The sequence below is a fragment of the Pyxicephalus adspersus genome, chromosome 3, assembly GCF_032062135.1.
Source record: "Pyxicephalus adspersus chromosome 3, UCB_Pads_2.0, whole genome shotgun sequence".
Taxonomy (NCBI): domain Eukaryota; kingdom Metazoa; phylum Chordata; class Amphibia; order Anura; family Pyxicephalidae; genus Pyxicephalus; species Pyxicephalus adspersus.
The window spans coordinates 56,111,447-56,137,165 of record NC_092860.1 but is presented as its reverse complement, the minus strand read 5'-3'; the positions used below and the strand labels follow the sequence as shown (position 1 = coordinate 56,137,165).

Sequence of the window (25,719 nt, the reverse complement as noted above, 5' to 3'; positions counted from 1 at the left end):
GAAGGTCTAAGGGACAGAAATTCCCTCAAGCTACAACTATTGGCAATCAAGAATGGACATGTTTGTCAAGCTTATCAAATCTTATCTCTTCAGCCTTGGAGAGCTTTAATAAATCAGGCCCAACGTGTCAATGTGCAAAAATGGCACTCTAAACCACTCTTAGAGTAATTTCAGACTTGCAGCTGACTAAAGTGTTGTGCCATAGGTTCAATTGTGCTGTAAATGGCTCCTTTTCAACCAAAAGTATGCCAAATTGGAAACCATTTTGTGCATGTGTTTGCACACTGGTTTCATTGTGGTGGGGTTGCGGCACGGCTCCTGGGAGTGACATGTTGCTTCTGGCAGTACAGTTTTTCCTCTTGGGGATGAAAAGCAACATTTTGACCTGTGGTGTGCCACTCCTGGGCACATAGCAGCAGTTTTCTACGTGCCTGGGAGACGCTAACGGCGCAGTTTTCCCCCGCAAGTATAAAAAGGGCCTTACTCAGAATGTCATAGTCAAGTAGTTCTTAAACAAGACAGAAACCTAACACCATGACAAAATATGAGCTTATGTATATTGAAACTTCCTGCCCCTTATTATAAAGAGAGGACATGTACCAGTTTAGTTAAATAAACAATCATGGACACAGATATATATTACACCTTCTACAGGACACATTTATGTATTCAAGTTTCCAGTTCAGGCAACAAAATATTGAAATAATATATAACATTATAAAGGTTCCCAATGTATTACTACTTTTGAATGTTTAGTAGGGTATGCTAGAACTTCTATCAGCTTTTTATTTGTCTGTTTCCCAGATCAAGCAAAATCATGTGACAAGTGTTCTAACTTTTCCTTGTTCAATGAAAAAAAAAGCTGTGGGTATACATATACTTTAAAACAGTGCATATGTTAAAATGTACTTTTGAATATATTTGCAAGAGGTTGCAATTCAGTTGGAGACAACCAAAATCATTTTGATTTTGTTTTGTGTGATTGTTCACCATTATTCCCCATTTACATTTATATCAGTATTACGTGCACAAAAACATCAGCGACTCCTAGACAACACAAGTGCGTCAGAAAAACAGTTGCTGGTCCAGTGTTTCCTCTGCAGCTGGAAGCCCCTATTGCTAGCAGAAGTCTGGCACAGACCTGCTTACAGCTGAGTAACACTTCTCCAGCCAGCTGCTTAGGTTAAAATATCTTTGCTACAGTAAGTCAGCATTAAATCAATTGGCCTTGCCAAGTACAGAAACGACTGAGTAAGCTTGTGTGGCCAATTACATGGTCAATTTTGCCAGAGTGAGAAGGACCCAGATGCACACAGGACTGTTTTAATAAACGTATAATGAGGTCATTTGCAGAATATTGTCATAGACAAAGGAGCTTTAGAGATACTGCAAAGGAGGTCACAGCCTGTAAGCTGCTTCTTTTCCTCCAAATGTCTTCACTACTATTCGTCTCTTGGATGGCCTTTCAGTATACCATGAGTTACTTAATTGATCAGCAGTGTTTGGGTGTCTGTGTTGTGGGTATAGCCTTTTTCCCCCAATTTAAATTAAAGGGAAATCAAGGTGAAGTTCCTTTTCAATCCTTCCGTCTAATAAATAAAATCCTTAACTGTGCAGAATTATTATTTGAAAGGAATAAAGAACTGAAGCATTGATCTGCACTGATTCTGTGGAACTTTTTATTAGGTATCCCATTTAAAGTGGAAATTATTCTGTTTGAAATAGGAATGTCTGGATTGTGTTTTCAACATTTTTCCAAACATGTAAAAAAACAATTTTTTTCTACGTATCACTATTTTCTAAATTATATCCAAGCCCCAAAACAAAAATGTTATATATTACAGCCTATAAATTCCTACATGTGGTTGCATAACTTGGGGCTAAATACATTTTCTGCAAACAAAAAACAAAAACTTTTGATACTGTAAATTCTTGGGTTGCTGCATCTAACTGAAAGCTAAGTCAAGTATCAGGGCAGGGAGGTAAGAAGATATTAGTGGCCCCCACAGCATAGCCTTAGATGTTACCCTGCCCTCAAAATATTTTGAATGTCTTCCATAAAGGTAAGGCCCTGACTAGCATGATCTGATCCAGACTTCACCATTGACACATTCTACAAAGCCACTTTTCTCTCAAGAAAGCAGACTTTCTGGCTTTGCATTCCCAAAACCCTTACTAATATAATGCAACTTGGGAAAGATGGGACTAGGGTGGGTTAACCATCAAGAACACCTTGTAGGATTGTAGAGTTGTGGCGCTGCTAGACCCTGGAGATGAGACAAGGACAAGGTGTTTGTAAGTCACTTTAGGAGAGCAGCAGATGGTGAAAATGCTGCTCCTCCATAAGGTACAGTAAGTACCTACATAATGTACAGTAAGTGAGCACTGAATGTTGCCATCTCACGATAGACAATATGTTATTTGCAAAATACATGGATTAAAAAAGGAAAAAAAAAAACACAATGCAGCCATCACATCAAGGGACTGCTAAACTGAAATATATTATCTAATATTGGACACTGCAACAATTACTTAAAACACAATGGGCCTAATTTTTTAACGTTCTGGAAAGAATAGGCTATCATGGGAGAATCTGGGTGATTTAGCAAACCTGAAATGGATTTCTTAAAAATCATTTGCTATTAGTTGGCAAATTCAAGGTTTGCTGGGTGCCATGTTCTTTCATGATAGCCTATATTCTCCAGTCTTGCAGAGTTTTTATAAATCAGGCCCAATGCATTTAATATATATATACCACACTTTTCAGAAAAGCCACCAATAAAATGTTTCCATATAGGAATGTAGCTTTTGCTTAGTTAGCAAAACCATAATTTCACTACTCTCACACAACCCTTGTTTGCACTAGGAACGTCTATTAGGAGAAATTCCAAGAAAACTCATGTGCAGCAAATGGTATCTTAAAGCTTCACCTGGGGCAATTTCTTTCCCTTAAAAAACAACTTTATTAATTTGTCCTTTCTAGAGAGATTTTACTTCCTGTTCCTGTGGCCATAGAGGACCTTAAAGAAAATCTCCCCAATAGTGCCACAGGTAACAATAATTATATGTTTTTTTTTTCTTGTATGATAATATTCTACTTTTATAGTTAACACTTCTTGGCGGAAAGAGAGCTATGTGGATTGTTCTTTTTTCAATCAGTTTCCAGATAGTATTACCTCTACAGAATGGGGAATTTCTAGTCACTGAGGGATGAGAGGCTTGGATAATTTTCCCAGAAAAGCTGGATTCCAAAGCATTGGATTGCTGCAGCTGTACTACTAGGGGTGGTTTAAGGCATACTTCACAACATTCCTCACTGAAAAATCAGAGCAAATTACGCAGACCACCCAAAGATCATCTCAGTCCACACCCAACACTGTACATCTAAACCACGCCTATATTTTCTGAGCGAACATTTCTGAGCTAAAAGTTTTCATATTTATTTGGGACTTACGTTATTAAAGAACATAATATTTTTGAATGATGATGCCAAATCACTTGCATAATTTATTTAGTTAAATTTACTGGTAATATATCTTGTAATGATAATATACAAAAAAAAAAGCAGAGTTATTTGCACACAGGTAAAAAGGTATCCAAAGAAATAAGATTTTTATTGTCAGATCTAGTTAAAGGGATAGTATCTGAATGGGGGCAGATCTAAGTTAGCAAGTGAGTCTGAATTTGCATACCATCTCCAAATAGTCAACTACATCACCATGAAGAGAAAAAAAACACTATTGCTACTGCAGTGAAGTCAGTATACCACCGAATAAACCAATCCCATTTAGAAATACTAAGAAATGCATCAGAAGCTTCAAGGACTTAAATGGCATGGACAGATCTATCTCTAGCTTTCTAGGAAGAAAGAGGGATTTGAAGTAAAAAAAACTGTTGTAGGATCGAAATTATATTGGATACTGTAGAGGAACATTTAATGCTTTAGTCCTGGTTCCTTTGACAGCAATTATACAAATTTCAAAAGGCAAAGAAAGCGAGCAATGTTCATTGTTTGCTATTGACTTCTCCATCAGACAACAAATGTCAACAAGAATATTCTTCTTTGTAAAGTACTAGACAGAAGCATATCTTTGACAAATTCTGCTATCTGCCTAAATTACCACAAGAAAATGAAGGCTGTAGCTGGGACCCTCAGACAGCCACTAAACAACTGGGCCGCTGGTATGGCTACCTCACATGAGCTGATTACTCTCTGTGCTTTCAGATTGTTGTAGCACTTATTGGGTATTCCGTTTCTGTATTGTTTTTTTTTTGAAGGGACTGCAGAACCTGTATATTATGGAGATGAGGAGAAAGGTGGGTGTTTGAAGTCCTTTCCTATGGAGACAAGGTTGCTACTCTATAGATACAATACAGTGAGTAAGTAATGCCAGCTAGGACAGCAGGTGTGTTACTCAGCAAGATCGATAGATGAAAAAAAAAGGAAAGGCTGTCCAAACACTCACTGCATAAGTACAGGTGATGTACAACATAGTGGTCTGGAGTAGGTATGGCACTGAGCTGGTTAAGGATGGTGAAGTGATTACCTGGCTCTAGCTGTATAGTATATTACAGCAGTATAATGCAGAGCAGGAAGGCAGTATAGTTGGTATCCAAATCTTGGAGCCCAGTAAGAGTACGGGCCACTGTAGTGACTATATCTAGATATGAAGTATAGATCACAAGACTATAACTGAAACCACAGTCAATATTGAATATAGTTAACAAATCCGACCTGGCTGCTGCTGATCAAAAAATCTTTAAGTCCTTATCCAGCAAAGCTAAGAGTAGATGTGCCTTACTACAGTACTAAACTAGAACTGTGACTGTTCTTATGGCCATCCTTTCTCTAGCTGATGAATTATTGCTTGTTTGTCAAAAGGGTTATACTAAAAATAAATAAAACTTCTTCCTTCTCTGTCCTTCACACAATTTTGAATAATTGGTGACCAGTCCCAGAAGTTACGCTTCTTGACAGACTTTGACTAGTCATTCCACCATCAAAACTATGCTATCAAAAACAATGCAGGATCTAAAGCAAATCTATGTGATGATGTTGGAGTACCCAACATTCCAGACGAGAGCAAAAATCAATGAGGTGCTGACTGCTAGTAAATTATGGAAACTGTCAATTTGTCATTGGTATATACTAAAAAGGTGTGCTGGTACTGTTATCTGGAGATTCCTGTTCTTTCCCTTGATATTAAATTTTATTCTTTGACATTGAACATATCAAAGGAATTAAGGGAAATTACCTATCGGAATTTAATATTACTTTTTTTATTCCCTTTTTAGATATGACAAAAAAAAATACTTGCAGAGACTTGTTAAATCCAGAAGGTCCAAATTCTTAAACTACATCCAAAACCCTACAGCCAAATCTATTGCAGATAGATGCAGAGATGCAGTAAAAAACCTGAACCATACTTTACACTAACACATATCTACCAGGGCTCCCTCTGGAAACTTCAACCTATGCCCAGGCCACAAGCCATGACTTACTCTGGATCCCAGCCCTGTTCTCCTGCTCCAAGTGGGGCTAGACCAGGCTGATTTGGCCATTTATTGATCCCCTTAAATAAAGCAAGAAATATCATTCCCTCTTCCCAGCCCCTTTGTGACTGCAGGATTTTCAGAAGTGATAGTTAGGCCTCTAAACGTAAGGAGAAGGTATCCTATTTCATAAATTTCCCATACCTGTTAATCTGTACATAATGTTCCAAGCACAGGCTTACACAATATGGCATCCAACTCCCATAGAATTACTATCTCTGTGTATTGTAAATTATTGTCTGCTTCCGGAAATGCATTAACAGTCAGAGAACACTATGTGCTACGTGACATGCTAATAAAAGCAAAAATTTTGGAAACCACAAGAACCCTGCCCTTACTAACATGTTCACACTATATAATATTTCAAAACTGTAATCCCACGCATTGACATATATAAAAAAAGAAGGAAACACATCAAAGGTTATTATGTAAATGTTATGTCTACAGTATGTTAAACATTTACTGCTTCCTGTTCTAGTCAAACAGTTGACCAACATTATTTTAATTGAGTGTGGGGTTCAGTTAAGATTCCCACACTGCTCAAAATCTTTCAGGCACTTATATTTCCCTCCACCATTTATATTTTACTGTACACTTCATTTTTTTACAGTTCTTTAGCTTTATTCCTCTTTTTTAAACATTTCTGTACTGCTGAAATGTTAAATATAGATATATTGTAGATTTAAAATTGTATTACCCTTTTAACTTTAGACATGGAAATGTAAAGTGAATGACAGGACATAATTTGTTTCTTGGGAAAACAAAAAGAGTTTTGTGCAATAATGTACAATTGAAAACATTATTCAAGATATCCTGAAGGTGTTTTCCTGTATTACATATGTTTTACTATTGTCTTGGCTACACTGAATGTCTGGTATGTTGGTATTCATTTAGTAGGTGGTGTGGTATGCAACTCCTCGTTGAGTGCAAGCTACTAAATTGAGTGCGTCATTTCATACTATGTCTTTGTCAAAACTTGAAAGAAGGCAAAGAGACAATGTTTTACCTTAACCGGGAGGATGGCTTAACTGAAGCTATTGGTACACCGGAAGTATTAATGTGTCTTTTTTAATATTAGAGCACTTGAATGATTTTTGTGGTCTTGTTTTGATGACAAAACACTTGCCTAATTTTTCTGACTGTGTTGCTCACCAACTGCACCTTGTGGTCTGGAAGTTCTCTAAAACAATGTGGCTGTCTCTCCATGTTACAGTCATTTCAGATTTTCTATCAGAAGTATTTTTTGCTAGTCATACAAATTTCATTCAGAAAAACAGATGTCTACTTATCTCAAGCATTATAGCTTTGGATTACAGTAACACCCTTCACACACCCTAACATGGACAGCTTTGGCTGTGGTCACAGCCGGCCACCTGCCTTTAGCCTAAAGCACATTTTTTATAGAGGGAGGGTCTTTTAATTTTTCTGGAGTTCAGTTTTAAGGTACATATTGGCACTATATCAACAACATTTCTTGGAGTTTTTCCTAAAGAGAAAAGTGCAAAAAGCAGATAACATATACAATCCATTACAGGAAAATATATTACCGTATTTTTCGGACCATAAGACGCACTTTTTTTCCCCCTAAAGTGGGGGGAAAATCAGGGTGCGTCTTATGGTCCGAATGCATATTTTTTTACTTACCTGTATCCCCGCCGGTCCCCGCAGCCAGTGTCCTCTTCCTGTGTCCCAGCGTGCGGCACTTGTGCCCGCCCACGAAGGCGGCGCCGATTGATTTCATGAATTCCGATCGGCGCCGCCTTCATGGGCGGGCACAAGTGCCACACGCTGGATCTCAGGGAAACACAGAGGAGGAACACAGACAGAGGCAGATAGCAGCCAATGTCTGTGTTCCTCCTCTGTGTTCCAGCGTGCGGCACTTGTGCCCGCCCACGAAGGCGGCGCCGATTGATTTGATGAATACCGATCGGCGCCGCCTTCATGGGCGGGCACAAGTGCCGCACGCTGGATCTCAGGGGAAATCAAATGAATTTTTTTTTTCTTGTTTTCCCGTGCGGAAAACCTGCTGCGTCTTATAGTCCGGAGCGTCTAATGGTCCGAAAAATACGGTAGCTTGGGGTCAATTTAATTTCTTTACATATGTTCACATTTTTAAACCTAATTTGATATATGTTACATGTATATTTAGGTTTACAAGTGAACTTAAATACAATATTAAAACCATGACATGAATTCCGAGGAAACTATAATATTTACAGAGCACAGCAGAAGCGGTTTTCTTTCTGACTCTCTGTAACTGGATATATTTTTGTACACTGCAGTGTAAAACCAAGTGGTGTAAAGCTTCATACATTTGCTAGGTTTTCATCACTCAAAATGATTGCTTATGATTATCTTGAATGACTTTTGTGTCTTGTCTTTACGACCACAATATCGTGTAGTAAATCTCCTTACTGGATCATTAAGCAAGCACCATGCAAGACAGTCTGGCTTATCTACAGGTTCATGTGGCAGCTTATTCATGCTTCCATCTGTGGAGCTGGCACTTTGGAAGCAAAGGTGAGTATATTCCGGCAGACCTACTAATCAGCTACCTTGAAGCCACCTGGCCCTGTACCTTTACAAGCCTTGACTGGAGAGTACCTGTATAAAAACTGCACTTGATTATGGCTGCATTTCCAGTGATAGAGTAGTATAGTACTTACTGCTACAGTTTAATATGTTTATCTGTTGCATACCTTGCCACAGCTTTACTATACCCTGTTTACTGCTTGGACCAACCTCTACTTCTCCTCTCCACCACATATTCTCTGACTCCTTGAAATATCCACCTGGTGGACTGACCTCCTGAGCATGACCTCTGGTTTGTGCTTTCCCAACCTTTCCGTAAACTTTATGACCCCTTGGAATATTCTCTTGGATCTCTGCCTTTCTGTCTTTGACCTTTGGCTTCAAACCTTGACTCATTTTTACCAAACCCTTGGCATCATCATCTCAGGAAAAGCAAAACATTCTGCATATACAGCAATAGTTTGTAAAACTGTCATCTGAAAAATAATACTCAGCAACAATTATATAACTTCCATATTCAGCCTGGTCTGATTCATTTTACTTGTGTATATAAATCCCAGCTCAGTAAAACAAATTAAAGAAAATATTTTTCAGCATTTATGTTTTTAATCCTGAATATAATAATTAAAATATACATATTTAAAAAATAATCAATAAACTTCATGGATTATTTCTGAGCTGGCACTAGCTAAACATTGCATTTAATTATATACTGATAGTTCCTCTTCTGTAAAAGTGTAGAGGTAAACAATGTATATTGTGTATAATATATCATACAAGTGGATACTTGGACTATATGAATTTCTTTACAAATATTCAGAAGTAAAACTAAACCTTACAAACCTTAAATGTCTTTACATGTGTAATTAGCTGTGTAATAATATATTTGGCATAGTTTAATACAGATCAAAGCAAATAAACTGACCACACAACAAAGTGTGACAAATTTAAAAACCATCAGGATATGTATATATATATATATATATATATATATATAAAAGCATTGACATTTATGGAAATCTCCATATATTCTGCAAAGACCAAGCTTGCCCCACATTTCGCAAGCTTCTCAAGCATGTAAAGGTAACCTAGGCTTATGTATTTTTTCATCATATGAACTGTCTAGGTTTCTGACATGCTTACTTAAATTCAATTATGTGGTGATAAAACAAACTAGAACTTTTGCAAGACTAAAACATAAGTATGTCAAAATTGGTTTGCATCCACCACTTCCCCAAAGGAAGTGACCATTGAGTCATGGTTTGTAAGTTGTTATATCATTAAAAAATCTTCCTCTATTCAACATGAGTGGAAGAATATTACATGGGTATATTATATCAGAAGAATATTACAAATACAACAATCTGCTTTTTTTTTATTTGAGTATACCAGCAGAAGATGAAAGACACAGAGTAGGCAGGAAGAAAATCTATAATTGTTTTGCTGACTTTATGATTTTACCAAGATTATTACACCAATATCGGAATGTCATTTACACACACAAACTTCGAACATAGTTAATGGACTCAAGGAAGTTCACACTGTGCTCACCTAATAAATATGGGCCACATCTAAAAACACCCAAAAACCCAATTCTGCTGTCAATGTTTGGTAACTCTTTGATGGGCTAATATACAAAGGTTTCTAATACAGCAAACCTAAAACCTAAAGGGCCTGATTTGTTAAAGCTCTTCAAGGCTGGAGAGGATACAATTTTATCAGGGAACCTGGGTAATCCAGCAAACCTGGAATGGATTTATAAAAGTCATTTGCAATTTGTTAACAAATGTTTTAAATCCAGGACCAGATACATTTCAAGTTTGCTCAAATATTTTTACAATCCTGGCCTGTCTTGCTACAATTGTGAGGTCATAGAACACATTCCGCCCTGTGGGTGTAAAGAGTCTGGCATGGCTTACTTTTGATAAAATGAATAAAGCAAGGATCGGAAAAGAATATTAAAAAATATTAAACACCGGCTGTGGCCACCACTGATTAGGTTACTAACCTAATTTGACAAAAATATTGTACAAGGAAAAGATCAAACACCTTTCCCTCAAGTACTTGCTGCTGCTGTCAACATTGATACTTCCTGGCATTCCTTCTACTTTTACTCTTCTTCTTCTTTGCCAAAAAAGCAATTAAACCCCCAAAATCCTAACTAGACTCTGACTGTTTTTTCTTTTGTTTCTGCATTTCTCTCCATATATTTTTTATGCAGGGGAAAACTTGCTTTGTCCTGCCACTGGTTAATTTTTACATACTTGTGTAAAAGAGCCTAAAGTTTTTGTATCAAAACACCTGCCTCAGGTTACGGCATTTGAGTGTATCCTTGTTGCCTATGAACCAGTGGTCGCCAACCATGAGAAGATTTTGTCGGTCTACAGAAAAATGTGGGCATTATTTGCAATTGTTATGTTTTAATAATAATAAAACAAAAAAAAATATTCTAATAAATACCAATATTCTGAATGACAATTTTTACCTTTATATTGCACGAAATTCACAATTGTACTAGAGACAGAAAAACAAGGGAGGTGCAGCCTGGTGTCAGTGCACTCCTAAGTTTTATGAGGCGACCATTGCCGAGCCATACGCATCAGTATTGTTTTGACCATTACAACAGTCACCCCGCTCTCATCCGATTGTTTTATTTTATTTGTTTAAATCTTGGATGCTCTTTTAGGTAAGTATGACAATAACTGTGTATTTTCTTTAACTGTTATATTATTTTACATCAAATAGTTTGACTTTGATAACTATCATTCCTTCTTTTGTCTTAGATTCGAGTGAAATAAACCCATAATGAGTGAGAAAAAGAAAACAAATATTTTGCATTTCTTTAGTAATATCAAAGATAATGCGACTAATGACAATACTTCACTTAACGGTGAGCTGATCAAAAAATCAGAGCCTCCTTGGACCTCGTCAGGAACCATTAGGAAGATCATTTTTTAACAAATGGATTTATCTTTATAAAAGAATTCATAATAATGGTCCACGGGATTTAAAATGATGAATTTAGTGGTCCATGAGGTTAGAAAGGTTGGCGACTGTTGCTCTAAAGTGTTCTGCCACAAAAAAACGACACTGTGTTTTAGAACCCTATTTTATCTATTTTAAATAAGCACCTGCCTTATGTTACTGCTTTTTTAGCCTGTTTACTTTGCTGTTAAACTGTCCTTCCACTGGTCAATTTTTAAACATTTATGATCTAATTTTCAGAACAGTGTCTTAATATTGGGGCCTAATCTAAACAAATGAAATTTCAACACTTAAAAATGCAAGTAGTAGTTTTACTTGAACAGCATGGATACTGAACCCTAGGGTCCCAAAGGATCTCTTTCTCAAAATGACAGACAATAAAGAGTCCTGAATAGCCCTGATATGTCAGTGTTTAGTGTCCATGCTGCTGTGCATCAGGCTTTAGAAGAATGCTGGAAAAGGTATTGATGTAGTTGATGGGACATAGTATTGATGCAGGATTTGACCTTCAATAGAAGTGGCCAAATTACTAACATTTGATTGTATGGCCTCCAAAACATCCCATAGAAAATTTTGACCATATTGGGACCAACATCTGAGGCCAAATATCTTTGGACTGCTGACTGAAGTGTGATAATCTAAAAGGTAGGGTACATTTAATTGGTATAACGATTGCTACAAAGTTTTTCTTGGACTTCCACTCTAAGAAGTCAAACAACCTAACGTAATATCAAAAACCACCATAATTTACAGTAAAACAAGCATCAGTTCTTTTAGATACAACATAAATGAGTTAAATGGGGTGTATTTTATATTACCAATCCTTTGGCAAAAAATGTAGGTCCATGTTCCCACTTGACAATAATATGAGCATGTTTTCACTGTACAATAGGATAAGTGTGGTTTCCCAAGTTTATGGTAAGCTTTTCGGCAAGGCACGTCTCTGCATATATACCTATTCAGCATGGTCTTTTCCGTTTTGGCATCACACATGTTTGCCACCTATCATGCAGACATACTGTTTTGAGCGAATCTCCTGACACCATGGCATTAGTGGATATGCTATACATATCTCATATGTTGATGATTAAAAGGCGTGTGATAACTTAATGTGTAGCTATTTCTAGTCTGAAGAAGCTGAGAATGTTACCCCGCAAAAAGCGTTACTACCCTTGTCATGTTTGCACTGTATTGTCCTTGTCCTTTAAAGAGGTTTTTTATATTCTAATAAATGTAAGTTTTTTATGCAATTACTTTAGTATTCCATAAAACTTCACTGGGGTGTACTCTTTTGATTATTTGATCATTTTAGAAACAATATCTGACTTCTGACATATAGTTCCCTGGAAACTGGACCGTGTAGATACAGTATAACCTTACCTAACCTACCAGAAAAACAGAAAAATATTATCTGCATGCTTTCCTAAAATTCGATGTATTTAAAACACATTCTGCATGTAATGTATTTAATTTTCAATGTATTTAAAAAAAATGCTGCATGTAAACAAGCAATATATGTAAGAGCGAAAACTAGGGAAGACACATTAAACCAATGTCCAGGTAGCTTACATATGCTTAAAGATGCTTTCCAAACATGCATTGAAAGCACAAATAAATATGTTATATTTGTAAACATGGTAAAATGGCTAAATGCTTTAAAATGAGTGAGATTTTGGGTGGAAAGCTTATTATAGGCTATTTCTAAGAAAATACAACAAACAAAACTAGATTCTCCTTAGTTCGATCAATTATGTTTTCATTTAAAAATAAAGAGAGTAAATAACTGGGGTTTGTTAGGCAATTGAAAATTATATTTAGTGAATTATATTAGTCATCATAAAAAATATGTTGTCAATATATACAATACAGATTCTTTAGGAGGTCCCATTCCTTTTGGTAAAATATAGGCTATTGGATCTACATACTAGACAGAATTATCCCTGATTGTAATATATGTGTAACATGGAATAATGACGTCTCATGTCCCGACACGTTTCACCTAATTGGCTTCTTCAGGGGATCTGCAAGCCGTGCTAAATAGTTATCTACAGGAGTGACATATACATAGTAATATCACAACAGTGTTCAAGGTTACAGTTGTACAATGACATAAAATACTTTGGTATGGTTAACATGCATTCAAACATATAGCATCGATCAATGTGGTGACACTAATCATAAACATATATGTTCATACACTTTCTTTATTTGTATACTACTGTTTTGGGGGTAGGCAAACATCACCCATATTAGAGGATAGATAGACGTCCTGTTACTTACTTTTCATTTCAAATGTTTCATGCATTTTCACATTTAAAATAAATTTAAAACATGGAGATTACAGAGTTCTGCTTTTTTCATTTATCAAGAAAAAAAAAGTACAAATGAAAAATCTCAAAAAAAACCTATAAAGGTAAGTTAAATAAAACATGACATTCAACTGTAAAAATGCATCTGAAAACAACATTGAATTTGCAAGGAAATTTCCCACTCAGCACAGTCAACCTGCAGAAGCATAAAAAAGTTGTACCTTTGCACATGACTGGATGTTGGAAGAAAACACAAATTCACTGGGCTTAGTATAAAATAACTGCTTTAGAAAATAGGCTTAGCATGTCAGAATGTGGCATCGCATTACTCTACTCACAGATTGGCAGATCTCTCACTACGAATTAGAGGTAATAAAATATCTGCCCTTATTACGGTGATTATGAAGCAATGGGAAGGACCAAAATACTTTATCTAATCCAGCCAACTAAAAGTGACAAATGCCTAGTGATTAGAAAATAATAATTTATTATTGTAGGACTTTTTGAAACATTTTAGAAAATTGCTGCATAATAAAGGAAACATTTAAAACACTTACACATGAATTATCTCAGACTGTCAGTCAATGGGCACCTTCCTTCAATTTATATTTTAGCCTTACTTTCACCCAACAACCCTGGACAAAACTGCCCATGGGAATGCTTGGCTTGTTGGGCTACATTATCCTTGCCAAAACTGTATTTCCCCAACTAAAGACTGAACAGACACTGCACTCTTCAGAGTTCACCTAATTCTAATTTTTGCTTGACCAGCCAACATTTAAAACAGCCAGCTTTACTTTTATTGGCTTTATTTACTTTTATGGAAACAGATGAACATTAGTCTTGTTACATTGTCTGTATTTTTTATGTTTTCATTTGATAACCAATTGTTCAGAAAGTTGGAATATAAACTTGAAAAATTCTAATAACAAATTATTGAAAAAAAAACAGCTACCATTTTCACATATGAAATTCAAAACTAGTTGCCAATAAAGAAACATACTGAATTAAACATTCCAATAAACATATTGATGACTGAATGAACAGATTTAGATAAATGCATATCAGTATTAACTAAACAGCTTCAGTATAATGCCTAAGCTAAATGGATAGAAGAGTACATATTAAACTTAGTTAAAACAACATTAATTTAGCATAATTATACCAATAATAGAAAATATAGGAACATATATGAATATAAATACATATTCATATATGATTACATATGTCTGCTTCACCAGCAACAAAACAGCTTCCATTTATGAACATGACATGAAGTTATGCTGTTTAGGTCCTCCTGTCATTATTACTTTCTATTCCTCACTTTTACAAGTTTTCTAACAATTCAGCTTCTTCTTTTAAAAAACATTCTTTATTTAGGGTTTTCAAAAAAACAAGGGGTTGGGTATATAGGGAGGGGGGATAGGTGATATAAAAAAGGTCATAAATTGTTACAAACAACTTCAAAAACATGGACTTTAACAAAATCAAATAAACGCATTTAAATAACATCTGGAAAGATTAGGTCAGAAATTAAAACTTTAAAACATTAAAACAAAAAGTCAGGTCATACAAGCTGAATTACAAATGGAATGGTACAGTACGGTACGATAAATGTCTCAATAAGAATTTGTTTGTACGAATCATTTTACAATCACAACATCAGGACATAATCCCCAATTCTAATTAACCTCTGTTCTATTGGCATCTATTTGGAGTAACATATATAACTGAATATATAATCTAATAGGCAGATCAGGCACTCAAAAAGTTATAGGGTCCAGAAATCAAGAAGTCAAGAAGTGCCCAGGTAGCATCTTTAATCCAACGTATCAGTGAATTGAGACCAGTAGTACCAGGTGGTAAAGAACTTCCTATTTTGAGGAGGTCAAATCTTCCATATGGTGTATCTCATTGACCCTCCTTAACCAGAGTTGAATGGTAGGAGGTTCTAACAACTCTGCTTTTTATTGCTATCAGTGGAGTAATCGGAAGCTGTGTTTAGCTTCTGTGTGGCTGAAAACATTCCTGTGCGCACCAACGGCTAGATGTGTGTGTCAGCTGAAACATAGCGGCTGCCAAAAGAAATTGTTCAAAGAAAGATTCACGTGGCAATAGGTTTGTAAATAAATGTTTAAATGTCTTCTGTGATCTGTACATTTCACAGAGTCTGATGTAAAGAAAATTTCATCAAAATGTGTTGCTACTCCTTGTTTCACATTCAGTCTGATGATTTATACTCTAGTCATTAACATGTATTCTAAGCATTCATAGACATAGTAACTATGATAGACTTAAAAGGGCTCATCCACTGCTCCATGAACTGTACAAAGCATCCCTTGCACCACTGAAATACTATCAGCTTTGGGCATCATTTGTGTCTCACCAGCTCCTGACATCATATCTGTCTTGTTGTTGGCTGTGACTTTAAGCATTAATCAATTGCTTAATCAATTGGCTTTAAGCAATAATCAATGTTGCTGTAGCAAAATCAGTAAAAATCATATTAGATCACAATATACCATATTATACATGTTTAAAGGACTACACTTTACGTTGGACAAATCTCATTTGTCAAAACATCCTCAACAATCTCAGTATTCAATAGATACAAAACTATTTTTTTGTATTCATTGGGTTGGAAGCTTAGGCTAGCACAATATGTATTTAGAAAACTAGACACAGTACAGATTTAAGGGTTCAGAAATTGTAAAATGCAATAGCATAGGTTGTGGAGTGGTATATCGAAGAGGCAGTAGTCTAGTGAGTGATATTGTCAAAAATTTAGGATATTTAATGGATTAGGTCATAAAATTGAGGGCTATGACTGGATGAAAAAAGGTTTTAGGAAATGCACAAGCTGGCACGGTTTCAAAGTGGTCAGAGGAAAATAGAGTTACTTTTAGTCATCCTGCTTTGTAAAGGAGCTACAGCCTAAAGAATCTTCAGGAGGTTACCAGAAGGTCCATACAAGTCTTCGTAGCATTAACAGGAAAGGCTTTGTTCAGCCCTTGGTGCATAACAACTTACTTATTTCAAAGTTTAAGTTATGAATGGGGGTATGGGTTCAATAATGGCTGTTGTTTTGTTTCTGAAGTACTACAATTACGACAAACCGCTTAATTTCAAAACAGGGGTAACAATTTAAATGCCCTGTGTAGTAAAATACTAAGGACACATAAGTCTATATAAGCCCTAAATTAGTTCTTGTTGCAAAAGTCCTTTTACAGGTCAAAGACAATAATGGTAATGAATTTTAAAATAAAATATGACTGCAAACAAATTTATAACTTAAATATAACTGCTATTGAAAGATACAAAACACAACAATATAAGGAAAAAGGATGTTACATACTTTTGCACTTTCCATAGTACATGACCTCCAAGTCTGGTTGTCCACGACATTTGTGGGTGATAAGTTCACATTCATCCATATAGGTGCTCCCATCAGAACCACATACAGGAATATCACTGTTGAGTCCTGAACAGTCAGGGGCACATTCACACTGTGGACGTCCATCCTTCAGAATGCATGTCTTTCCAGGGGGGCACTGCACCCCATCACAGCTGTCTGCATAAAGAAAGTATCATTAAAAGATGTTACTTTAATGATGAACACGCATGAATTTACCAAATACTTTATTTCAATAGTGAACAAACTGTGGCCGTTTGTTTGAACTTAACCAGCAATTGGGGCACTATTCCTTCCACTGATACCAACAATGGGGTAATATTCCTCTCATTGATACAAATAATGAAGCACTATTCCTCCCACAGGCACCAAAAATAGGGCACTGTTCCTTCCACTGACAGCAACAATAGGACATTGTACCTTTACCCATTAATTACAGGTGCTGAGTATTTTTAACCCTGGGGCATTTTTACTCCCATCATCAATGACTACTAACAGGGGCATTTTTTACTTCCCCTGCCAACACACTAGTGCCCTAAGGTCTAAAGCACAGTAAACCAGAGCTTTGTTACAAAGATTGAGCAACCTCTTTATTTAAGATAGGTCCTTTCTCATATATTTATAAAAAGAGGAGCACATTTCATTTTATCTGTAATGTCAACTGCAGCTATTTATACCCAAAAATAATATCCTTGTTACAAAGTTCATTTTCAAACTTTGGGGATGATTTGTTAAAGCTTTTCAAGACTTCAGGGCTATCATGAAAGAACCTGGGTGATCCAGCCTTGAATTAATTTCCTAAAACAATTTGCTAATATTTGGGTAATAAGGTTTTAAATCCTGGACTGGATCCATTCCAGGTTTGCTGTATCACCCATGTTCACCCATGACAGTGTAACTTCTACGGGAGCACAAATATATTTCTGACTTACCTCTGCAGGGTTTGCAGTTGACCAGTCCTAGGAAGCCCAGCAGACTGATTTTGTTCATGGGATCAGTATAGTTGGACCAGGCAGTGTCTAGATGTCCATCTCCACAACATTCATCCCATGTTACTGCTGTTAGTAACATCAAGCTGCAAGTTGAACTGGAGCCTTGTAGGAGCCAGCATGTGCCACCTGTAGAAAAACACCAGGGAAAATCCTTTATCTGAATGCTATATAACGTGTGCAAAAGCAACAAAATAAAAACAGTGCCAAGTTCAGACTGGTGATAAGGTTGCGGTGTACTTGCTGCTTCCTCGTGTCCCTCATGGAAATCCAATAGGGAGCAACCAATAGGGTTGAATAAGGCTGGTAGTAGGTGGCTGAGTACTGACAAGCACACATCTCTTACTGCAGGCACTGTGGAGCAATATATTGCAAGATACATGGCTATCATCTCATGTTTTAGAAATGGAAAGTGTAAAAACAAGAGCTTGATTTAGATGTGACTCTCCACTAGACATGTGTATATATATATATATATATATATATATAAATATATAAATGTACACAACTCTGCATTGGACTACAAGGCTATAAGGCTTGGTGGGGGAAGATAAACTAGCTTACACAATTCTAAATGAATTGTTGCACAATTCTAATTCTAGCAGCTACAGAGCGAGGGCACGTATTAAAGTGTACTGTATGTAACATCTTTTATTTGATCTGTTAAACATACCAGAAATCATGTGAGGAGGTGGTAGGAGGGAGACAGTCTATGTGTAATCACTCAAAAATAAAGTAAGTAGGGCTGACAGCACAGGCTTGTGAATTTAGAAAATGTATTTATTTAGTATGAATTTAGAAAATAAAATTTATACTTTTAAGTTTTTTTTTATTACATTTTTTGTTATATTTAGGTATTGTTTGCTGTCCATAGGTACATTTAGGTATACTTTGCTGTAAGAAATGTGCATGTATTACAGAGATACACTAAATATTTTTTTCTAGGAATTAGTAAATGTTTAAATGCCTATAGCCTTGCAGCAGATAAACTTTAAAGGGACTCTGACACCAACTAGACATTCCCATTAAAGATGTGTCTGTAAAGATAAAAATATTTACATATCTCTCCTGTCACCTGCTCTATCAAACCATCAAAAAAAAGTGAAGGTTATTCTGAAAAGATGCTTTTCAATGAATAGCAGTTTGCTTAGCCCTACATGCATTGATGGCAGTGTGAAGAATTGGCAGAAGTAACCAGATAAGGATACATTGTCAAGATTATACATTCTTGGAGCAATCATGTGCAGTGAAAGAACTGAACAGTTAAAAAACAGTACCATGGAAAAAAAAATAAAATGTTAGAATTTAAAAGAAGGAGGGTACTGTCTTTAAGGTTGCTTTTTCTATGGAGAATGAGATGTTGAAGATAGTATACCTGGTACAGCCATTTGATCATTCAGAATCAGTAATGGTATATTGGTATGGATAAACTGTAATCTACTTAGCATTGTAAACAAGTAGGGTGGTTACGAGTAAGACGCAAAAGACTGAAGAGCACTCCATGTGGCAAACATTGGCATCAAAAGGAATGGGTACATTCCGAGAATTGCTTGAGACTTCATTAAGAATTGAAATCCATCCAAATGAATGAAATTACAAAAAATTGTTTATGGACAGAAATAGACCACAAGGTCCAAATTTTTCGATGACTACATAAAAAAGAAGCAGTTATGAGTTCTTAAGTCGAAAAAATAGTGTGACATGAAAAGCCTAAACTAAAGTACACATGTTAAATATCTGTTTATGGAAACAATCTTTTGTGTGCTCACGAATGAGCGCTGTAAACATTGTGCTTCCCAGTTTTATTGAGAGCGGGGAAAGGAGAATGAATGAATGACCCTCAACCGCACTTTTCTCTATAGGAAAGTACAGTGGCAATCTCCAATCAGTCATTCATTGATCTGCCAGGACAGATTGATGAATGGCAGAAGGTGATCACTGTACACATGATTTTTACCTGAGACGATAATGACTGTTTCAGTCAACAATCATGTGACATATGTACATTGCTTTAGCCTTGTCCATTACATTTTAGGGTCATGTATTGCTTGGGAAGAAGGGTAAACTCATTTTTTTGTAAAAGAAGTTTGGGTAGAACCCATGTCAGACTGGATAAGCAGGACGGTGAAGGACAAGTGGCATCACCTAACAAAGACAATCAAAGGTGGATTAAAGTGGGCATTTTAAGACTCCATACAGCTTCAATCAAGAGTCACAGTCTGGAAAACATTCCTAATTTGAGTCAATAAACACTGCCAAATGGTTAAAATGGATGGTTACAGACCCCTTATTAAGATGATGTCCCTCTGTGAGGTGAGCCCTGGTCAAGATGTCCTTGTGGAGGAACCCACAGACAAACAATCTGCTCGGGCATGCCTGGCTTCAGACATTCCAGCACAGCTTTCCAAGAAGCCATTCTGTTAATGGGGGCAGTTTCAAAAACCAGACGACAGCTATGTACCTTACATCATGCAAGTAAACAGGTGCATCTGCAATGAATGAAATGCACTGCATGACCTTATTTTCTCTGTATCTTGACTTTTAAATACATGAATTCAAGGCTTTATGTTCATCTAAATAAGTGGTATTCATTAAAAGAAAAACATTTAAAAGGTATTATTTTTATTTCCCATCTCTGTGTAAAATCTCCTAATCAATCAGCCTTATAACTAAAAGTTTAGGTGCTTGAATATGTATTATCTTGTAAAAAACAAACATCTACATTTACTTAGTTGTTATTATTCTGTAGCAATAACATATAGGTTCAAAAATATTGTGTAAGACATAAACCATGTGGCTTATTTTGATTATGTGACTGTGCAATAAATCTCCTAGAATGATCATCTTTTGAACATATACAGCACATATGTGGTGCTCATTAAAATATTAAAGGTTTACCTTGTGTAGGATACAATTACCATCAATCTACTAAATTTGATAATAATTTGCTAACATCACTGTTAAAGGGGAACATTTGAAATTGACTAATAAAATATCATTTTTTGGAAAATGTGAGGATCCGAAAAATAAAAACTGGGTAGACTCAATTATAAAAGACAGTTAGTAATGCAGAGTAATTCTCTGTCTCATTTTTTAACAATTGTGATTAACACAAAGAATAATTGAAATGACAGACCAATTATAGATTATATCGGTTTGGTTCTAAGTGACCAATCAGAAAAAACACATGACAACTTTCTTTTCAATTGTGCAAATAACATAAATTGACTGCACAATATATTAACTTACAAGTGTTCGATTGCAATCATTCTTATGATCGGATTGTATAGAATTTTACAAAAAAAAAGTGTTGTCGGTGAACTCCAAATCTACGTACACTTGCTAAATAATTGTCGTTCATAATTTACAATCCCTAAAAAATGAACATTTACACAGCATGTAAAATCAACCAAAATATCCTGTACATAAAGCAACCATGTGATGGTTCTTAGAGCTTGGCAGCCTGTGGTAGATGACAAATAACCATCAGAATGAATCCATCATTAGTTGCGATCGTCATCTTTTGGTTATTTTGATTATCTAACGATACGTCAGTAATCATTTTCTTTGAACGACAAAAATCTGGCGTGTGTCTGTAGCTTGGAATGGATCCATTGTACAAAATCTGTGTAGGCTGGGAATGTTCATTCAAAAGTTACCCACTTTTAGTTGTGACTCAAGCTTTAAAATGGAAGATGACAGTATGCAAAAAAGGCAGTAGGCCATTATGTGTGTGTGTGGATTTGTAGCATCCAGTAAAGTGATATAGTTGATATGATTCATACATTTATGGATAGATGTGGAAGAAGTGCAGGGAGAGTTGCTGCACCTAGAGGAAAGGGGAGGGGGGGTCTGGTGTGACTCACCCGTCTGCATTGTGTCCCCTCCAGGGATAGGGTGGCATCGGCTAACAGCCAGCAGCAGTAGAGTAAGCAGCACAAATTGTAGCATGGTGCACGAAGTTCGCAGCTTGAATGGGAACTCTTTGGCTGTCTGAGAGCTGTCTACCTGAGTGATTGAAGTCTGGTTGTCTGGGTGAGAGGCTGTCTGTGGCTGCTGTGTTTTTTTCCCTGTGTCTGAGGAGGTCTGCTCTTCAAGCCTATCTCTTTTGGTATTCAAAAAATTGATTGGTGTCCCTCCCCTGTTTGTTTGCCACTCTGTGTGTGTCTCTCCCCCTGTGCTGTGCCTCTCTCCCTCTGTCTAGTCTGTCAGTATCTCCCCCTGATTTGTGCCCCTATGTCTGTCCTGTGTCTAAGAATTGGACAAATCTGTCTGCCCCCTCCTCTCCACTTCTTTATTTCCCCCCTTCTGTCCCCTCCTTCTCCTCCAAGTCCCCTCACACTGGGTGCCTGTTTTCTGTGCCTGACCACTTTTCTTTTTTACTATTGCTTCACCTGTGTGTTTATGTATGGAGCTGTCTGACCCTTGTCTGGATGCGTTACAATCTGTCTGGGAATGTGCCTGTACTCTCATGGACGTCTGACATGTGAGAACATTTCTGGAACTTTATCTACTTGTGTGTGCGTGGGTGTGTCTGTGTGTGACTTGCTGTGTCTGTGTGTGACTTGTTGTGTATGTGTGTTGTCCGGTGCTCCTGTACAATTCTTCCCTCTGTCTGGCTCATAAAGTGTACGACTTGCTGTGCGCAGTGCCTCCACCATGTGCTTCCTTCATCAGGTATGGATAGTCATGTATGTGTGACACCTCCTTGGCACATCAAGCTTTCCTATTTCTTCTTCCTTCATATTTCCTTGTACAGCAAGCAGCATGTGTCTGCTAAAGGATTCATGAGTCTGTCTGTGTCTGTCTCAATGGGCTGCCTTTTTGTTTTTTTCTTTACTCACTGCTGTAATATCTCTCTAAGTTGTTGTTTGTGTTTGTACAGATTTATCTCTGAATTTGTTTGGGTTTGGTGGTGTGTTTGTCTGTTCAGGTTTATCTGTCTGGGGAGATCTCTCTGAGTCTGGGAGCCCCTTTGGTTATGAAGAGTTAACAGAAAGCCCCCCTGTACTGGCCCTTAGCCAGTCCCTTATCGCTTATTTTGTTGTGTCAATGGGGTGCTTTTGGCTGCTATTCCTTTAATTCGTTACGGGGTCGTATTTTGAAAAAGAAGTATAAATCTGTTTATTATTTATTAATGGTAATAGAAATATTTAAGAAATCAAAATGAGATTTATCTTTCTATCTATCTGTCTGTCTCTGGTCATTGTAACAATATTTTTTTTTAATTTTATTTATTTGTCTACAGTTGTAGACTGTGATACTTTAAAAAGTCTATCTATCTATCTATCTATCTATCTATCTATCTATCTATCTATCTATCTATCTTCATAAATGTTCATTAAAAGAAAGATATCAATGTACTACAGAAATATCTAATCTATCTGCCATTTAAATATATAATTCCGTCTATTCATCTGCTTTCCAAAATATCTATGTTCATATTCCAATTTATCTTTTTTCTGCCTGTCTATCCATCCATGATGATCCTCGCTGTTGACCCATTTTTTATTTAATTGTTCATACCTGTGTTTACCTAGGAACATGTTAATGATTTGGAATAAAATGCAATTTAACAGTCTGATTATGTTTGTCTTTCTGCTGAAAGGTGGAGGGAAAAATAACATGCCCATTCCAGTTGCTGCAGGACGGATTTTTTGGGGAGTGCCAGAGCAGACACGAATAACGCTGCGTCTTTTTTTCTTCTTCTGCCGAGACAGAGTACAGACCGACAGTTGTATTCAATGGTGCACATAAAAGAAATGTGAAATGAACCATTGTAACATGATCTCTGCTTTCTCATGCAGCAGGTGTAAAACTTCAAATAAAGTCTACAGAGAGTTTGATTTCTGTGATATATGGTATGGTAAGTTTCACTGAAGTTCTACAATCAGAGTTATGAAACAAAGCCAAGATGTACTGGTGTGACCTGACATAGATGCAGGTTTTAGGGATTGAGGAATTCATTTTGTAGAATGAAGCCTTATGCAATATGAAAGCATAGATTGCCAAAAAAAGTCACAGATGTTTTATTATGCTATTTTCTTTTCTACTAATAAAAAATGCTACTCTATTTTAAATTCACTTATTTTAGCTGAAACTTGTTTGGTAAAAAAAAAATAAATGCATTTTGTCAATTACCAAGTACTGATGACGTTATCTTATGAAACCCTTTTAAATTCCACAAAAAGGCACAATAAAAGCACAATAAACTGACTGGTTTGAGCTGCTAAAAAGGCAACAGTAACTCAAATACCCACTCATTACAACCAAAAAGAACCTTGAAGAAGGCTACAGCAAGAGAAGACAGGCACCTGAGGCTACAATTCACATGGGTTCATGAAAATTGAAAAAATGTACTCTGACCTGATGGATCTCAATTTCTGCTGTGACATGCAGATGATGGGGTCATAATTTGGTGTCATCAACATGAAAGCATGTATCTATCCCCCCTATTTCTACAGGAAATCTGCATCATGGAATTACAGCAAACATATCTGGTGCAAATACATAATGTTATGTCAATATGGACCAAAATCCCTGAAGAATGAATCACGCACCTTACAGAATCTATGCCATAAAGAATTATGGCAGTTCAGTCAGAATTCTTTACAGTATCTCTAATAGATTGAATTCATAGTACTACGCATTCTATAGTATGTAAAAAAAGAGTGCAGAGTGTAAAATTGTGTATGGAGCTCATTTGACGCTGCAATGCATGGCAAGTTTTTTTTTTACATTGAAAAATGCACATGTCCCCACTCGCTCATTGATCCATGAGGATGGATTGATGAACAACATTGGGGGTGATTCTAAACCAGGGTTATGTGGAGCCCTATGGTTCCTCCAGAGTTTGCTAGGAGTTCATCAAGCAATGAGCTTTTTGTGCCTTTCAGGTCAGATACCATTGACACCAATGATATTCCCATTGACAACCAGGCAATGTACTATGATTTGGACATACCATAAATATTGTCGGGTTCCCTAAAACCTGAGGTTATTTCAAGGGTTCCCCCATGTTAAAAAGTTGAGCAAGGCTTATCTAGTGTGTAAATGTAGCTTTAAGGGTGCAAGGACAGAAGCCCAGCACAGCAAAATGGCAAATGAAGATCCTCAGGTGTCCCACACTAAGTACAACAAGCTAACCTGGCAACCATTGCAAACAATATATAACTTTTTTAAGGCAATGTGCACATGGAAAGGGCTTTTCACATGTACAAGGTATCTAAAGCTGCCATTGTGCTTTGTTCTGTTTTTAGGCAGAGGGTCTGTGAAGAGACAGTATGGTCTCCACATATATCTGTAAAAGTGTGAAACTAAAATCTCTGTTTATTTGTTGCCACATAAACACACAACACAAGTAAACCTTTCCTTCATTTGTGTTGTTAGTCCCGCACTGTTATCCTTTTAACAATTTACAATATTTAACATCTATAGTTAATAAATTGTAAAATATTAATTAGATGGGTTAAATAACAAAAATACAAAAAAGAATAAAAAATGTTTGTAAGGGTGGTATTTACTTGATTTGTGCATGGATTGCAAAGCACCAAGATGTCCAAAAAAAAACACATATTGTGGCACTGTTCTTTTAGAAGTAAAACAATTTTTTTTTATTTTAATTTTTTATTCAATTATTTTTTATTAAATATTGGCATCCTTGCATTTATGGAATTTTGGACCGCTCTTCCTTTGCCAGCTGCTCCAGATCTCAGATTTGAAGGTCTGTGTGAAAGAAGAGCAAAGAATTGTATGAAAATTTGAGCACCACAATTATAGAAAAGCCTGGACAATCCCAAGGCTAAAAATCCATCTCCAGAAATCTTAATGTTCCTGTGTCTACTGTGTGCAACATTGTAAAGAAGTTTACAGCCCATGTCCCTGTAGATAATCTCTCTGGACATAGACAAAACAGAAGGATCAATGATATGTTACAACA

General features: G+C 36.4%; 1 protein-coding gene and 1 long non-coding RNA gene across 2 annotated transcripts in view; one reads left to right on the top strand and one right to left on the bottom strand.

The window, feature by feature from the left end:
• Window positions 1–21,779, bottom strand: part of FSTL3 (follistatin like 3) — a 31,245-nt gene extending 9,466 nt beyond the window's left edge. The window contains exons 1-3 of the mRNA XM_072404777.1: window positions 21,647–21,779; window positions 17,724–17,909; window positions 16,735–16,950 (exon numbers count right to left, since the gene is read on the bottom strand). Coding sequence (XP_072260878.1) covers window positions 16,735–16,950; window positions 17,724–17,909; window positions 21,647–21,731 — 487 coding nt within the window. The 5' untranslated portion in view covers window positions 21,732–21,779. The remainder of the gene's footprint in view (window positions 1–16,734; window positions 16,951–17,723; window positions 17,910–21,646) is intronic.
• A 542-nt stretch (window positions 21,780–22,321) lies between these two features.
• On the top strand, window positions 22,322–23,920 carry LOC140326305 (uncharacterized). Its single transcript, XR_011919814.1, has 2 exons — window positions 22,322–22,457; window positions 23,389–23,920. It is a non-coding gene; the product is annotated as an uncharacterized lncRNA (long non-coding RNA).
• Window positions 23,921–25,719: the final 1,799 nt, after the last annotated feature.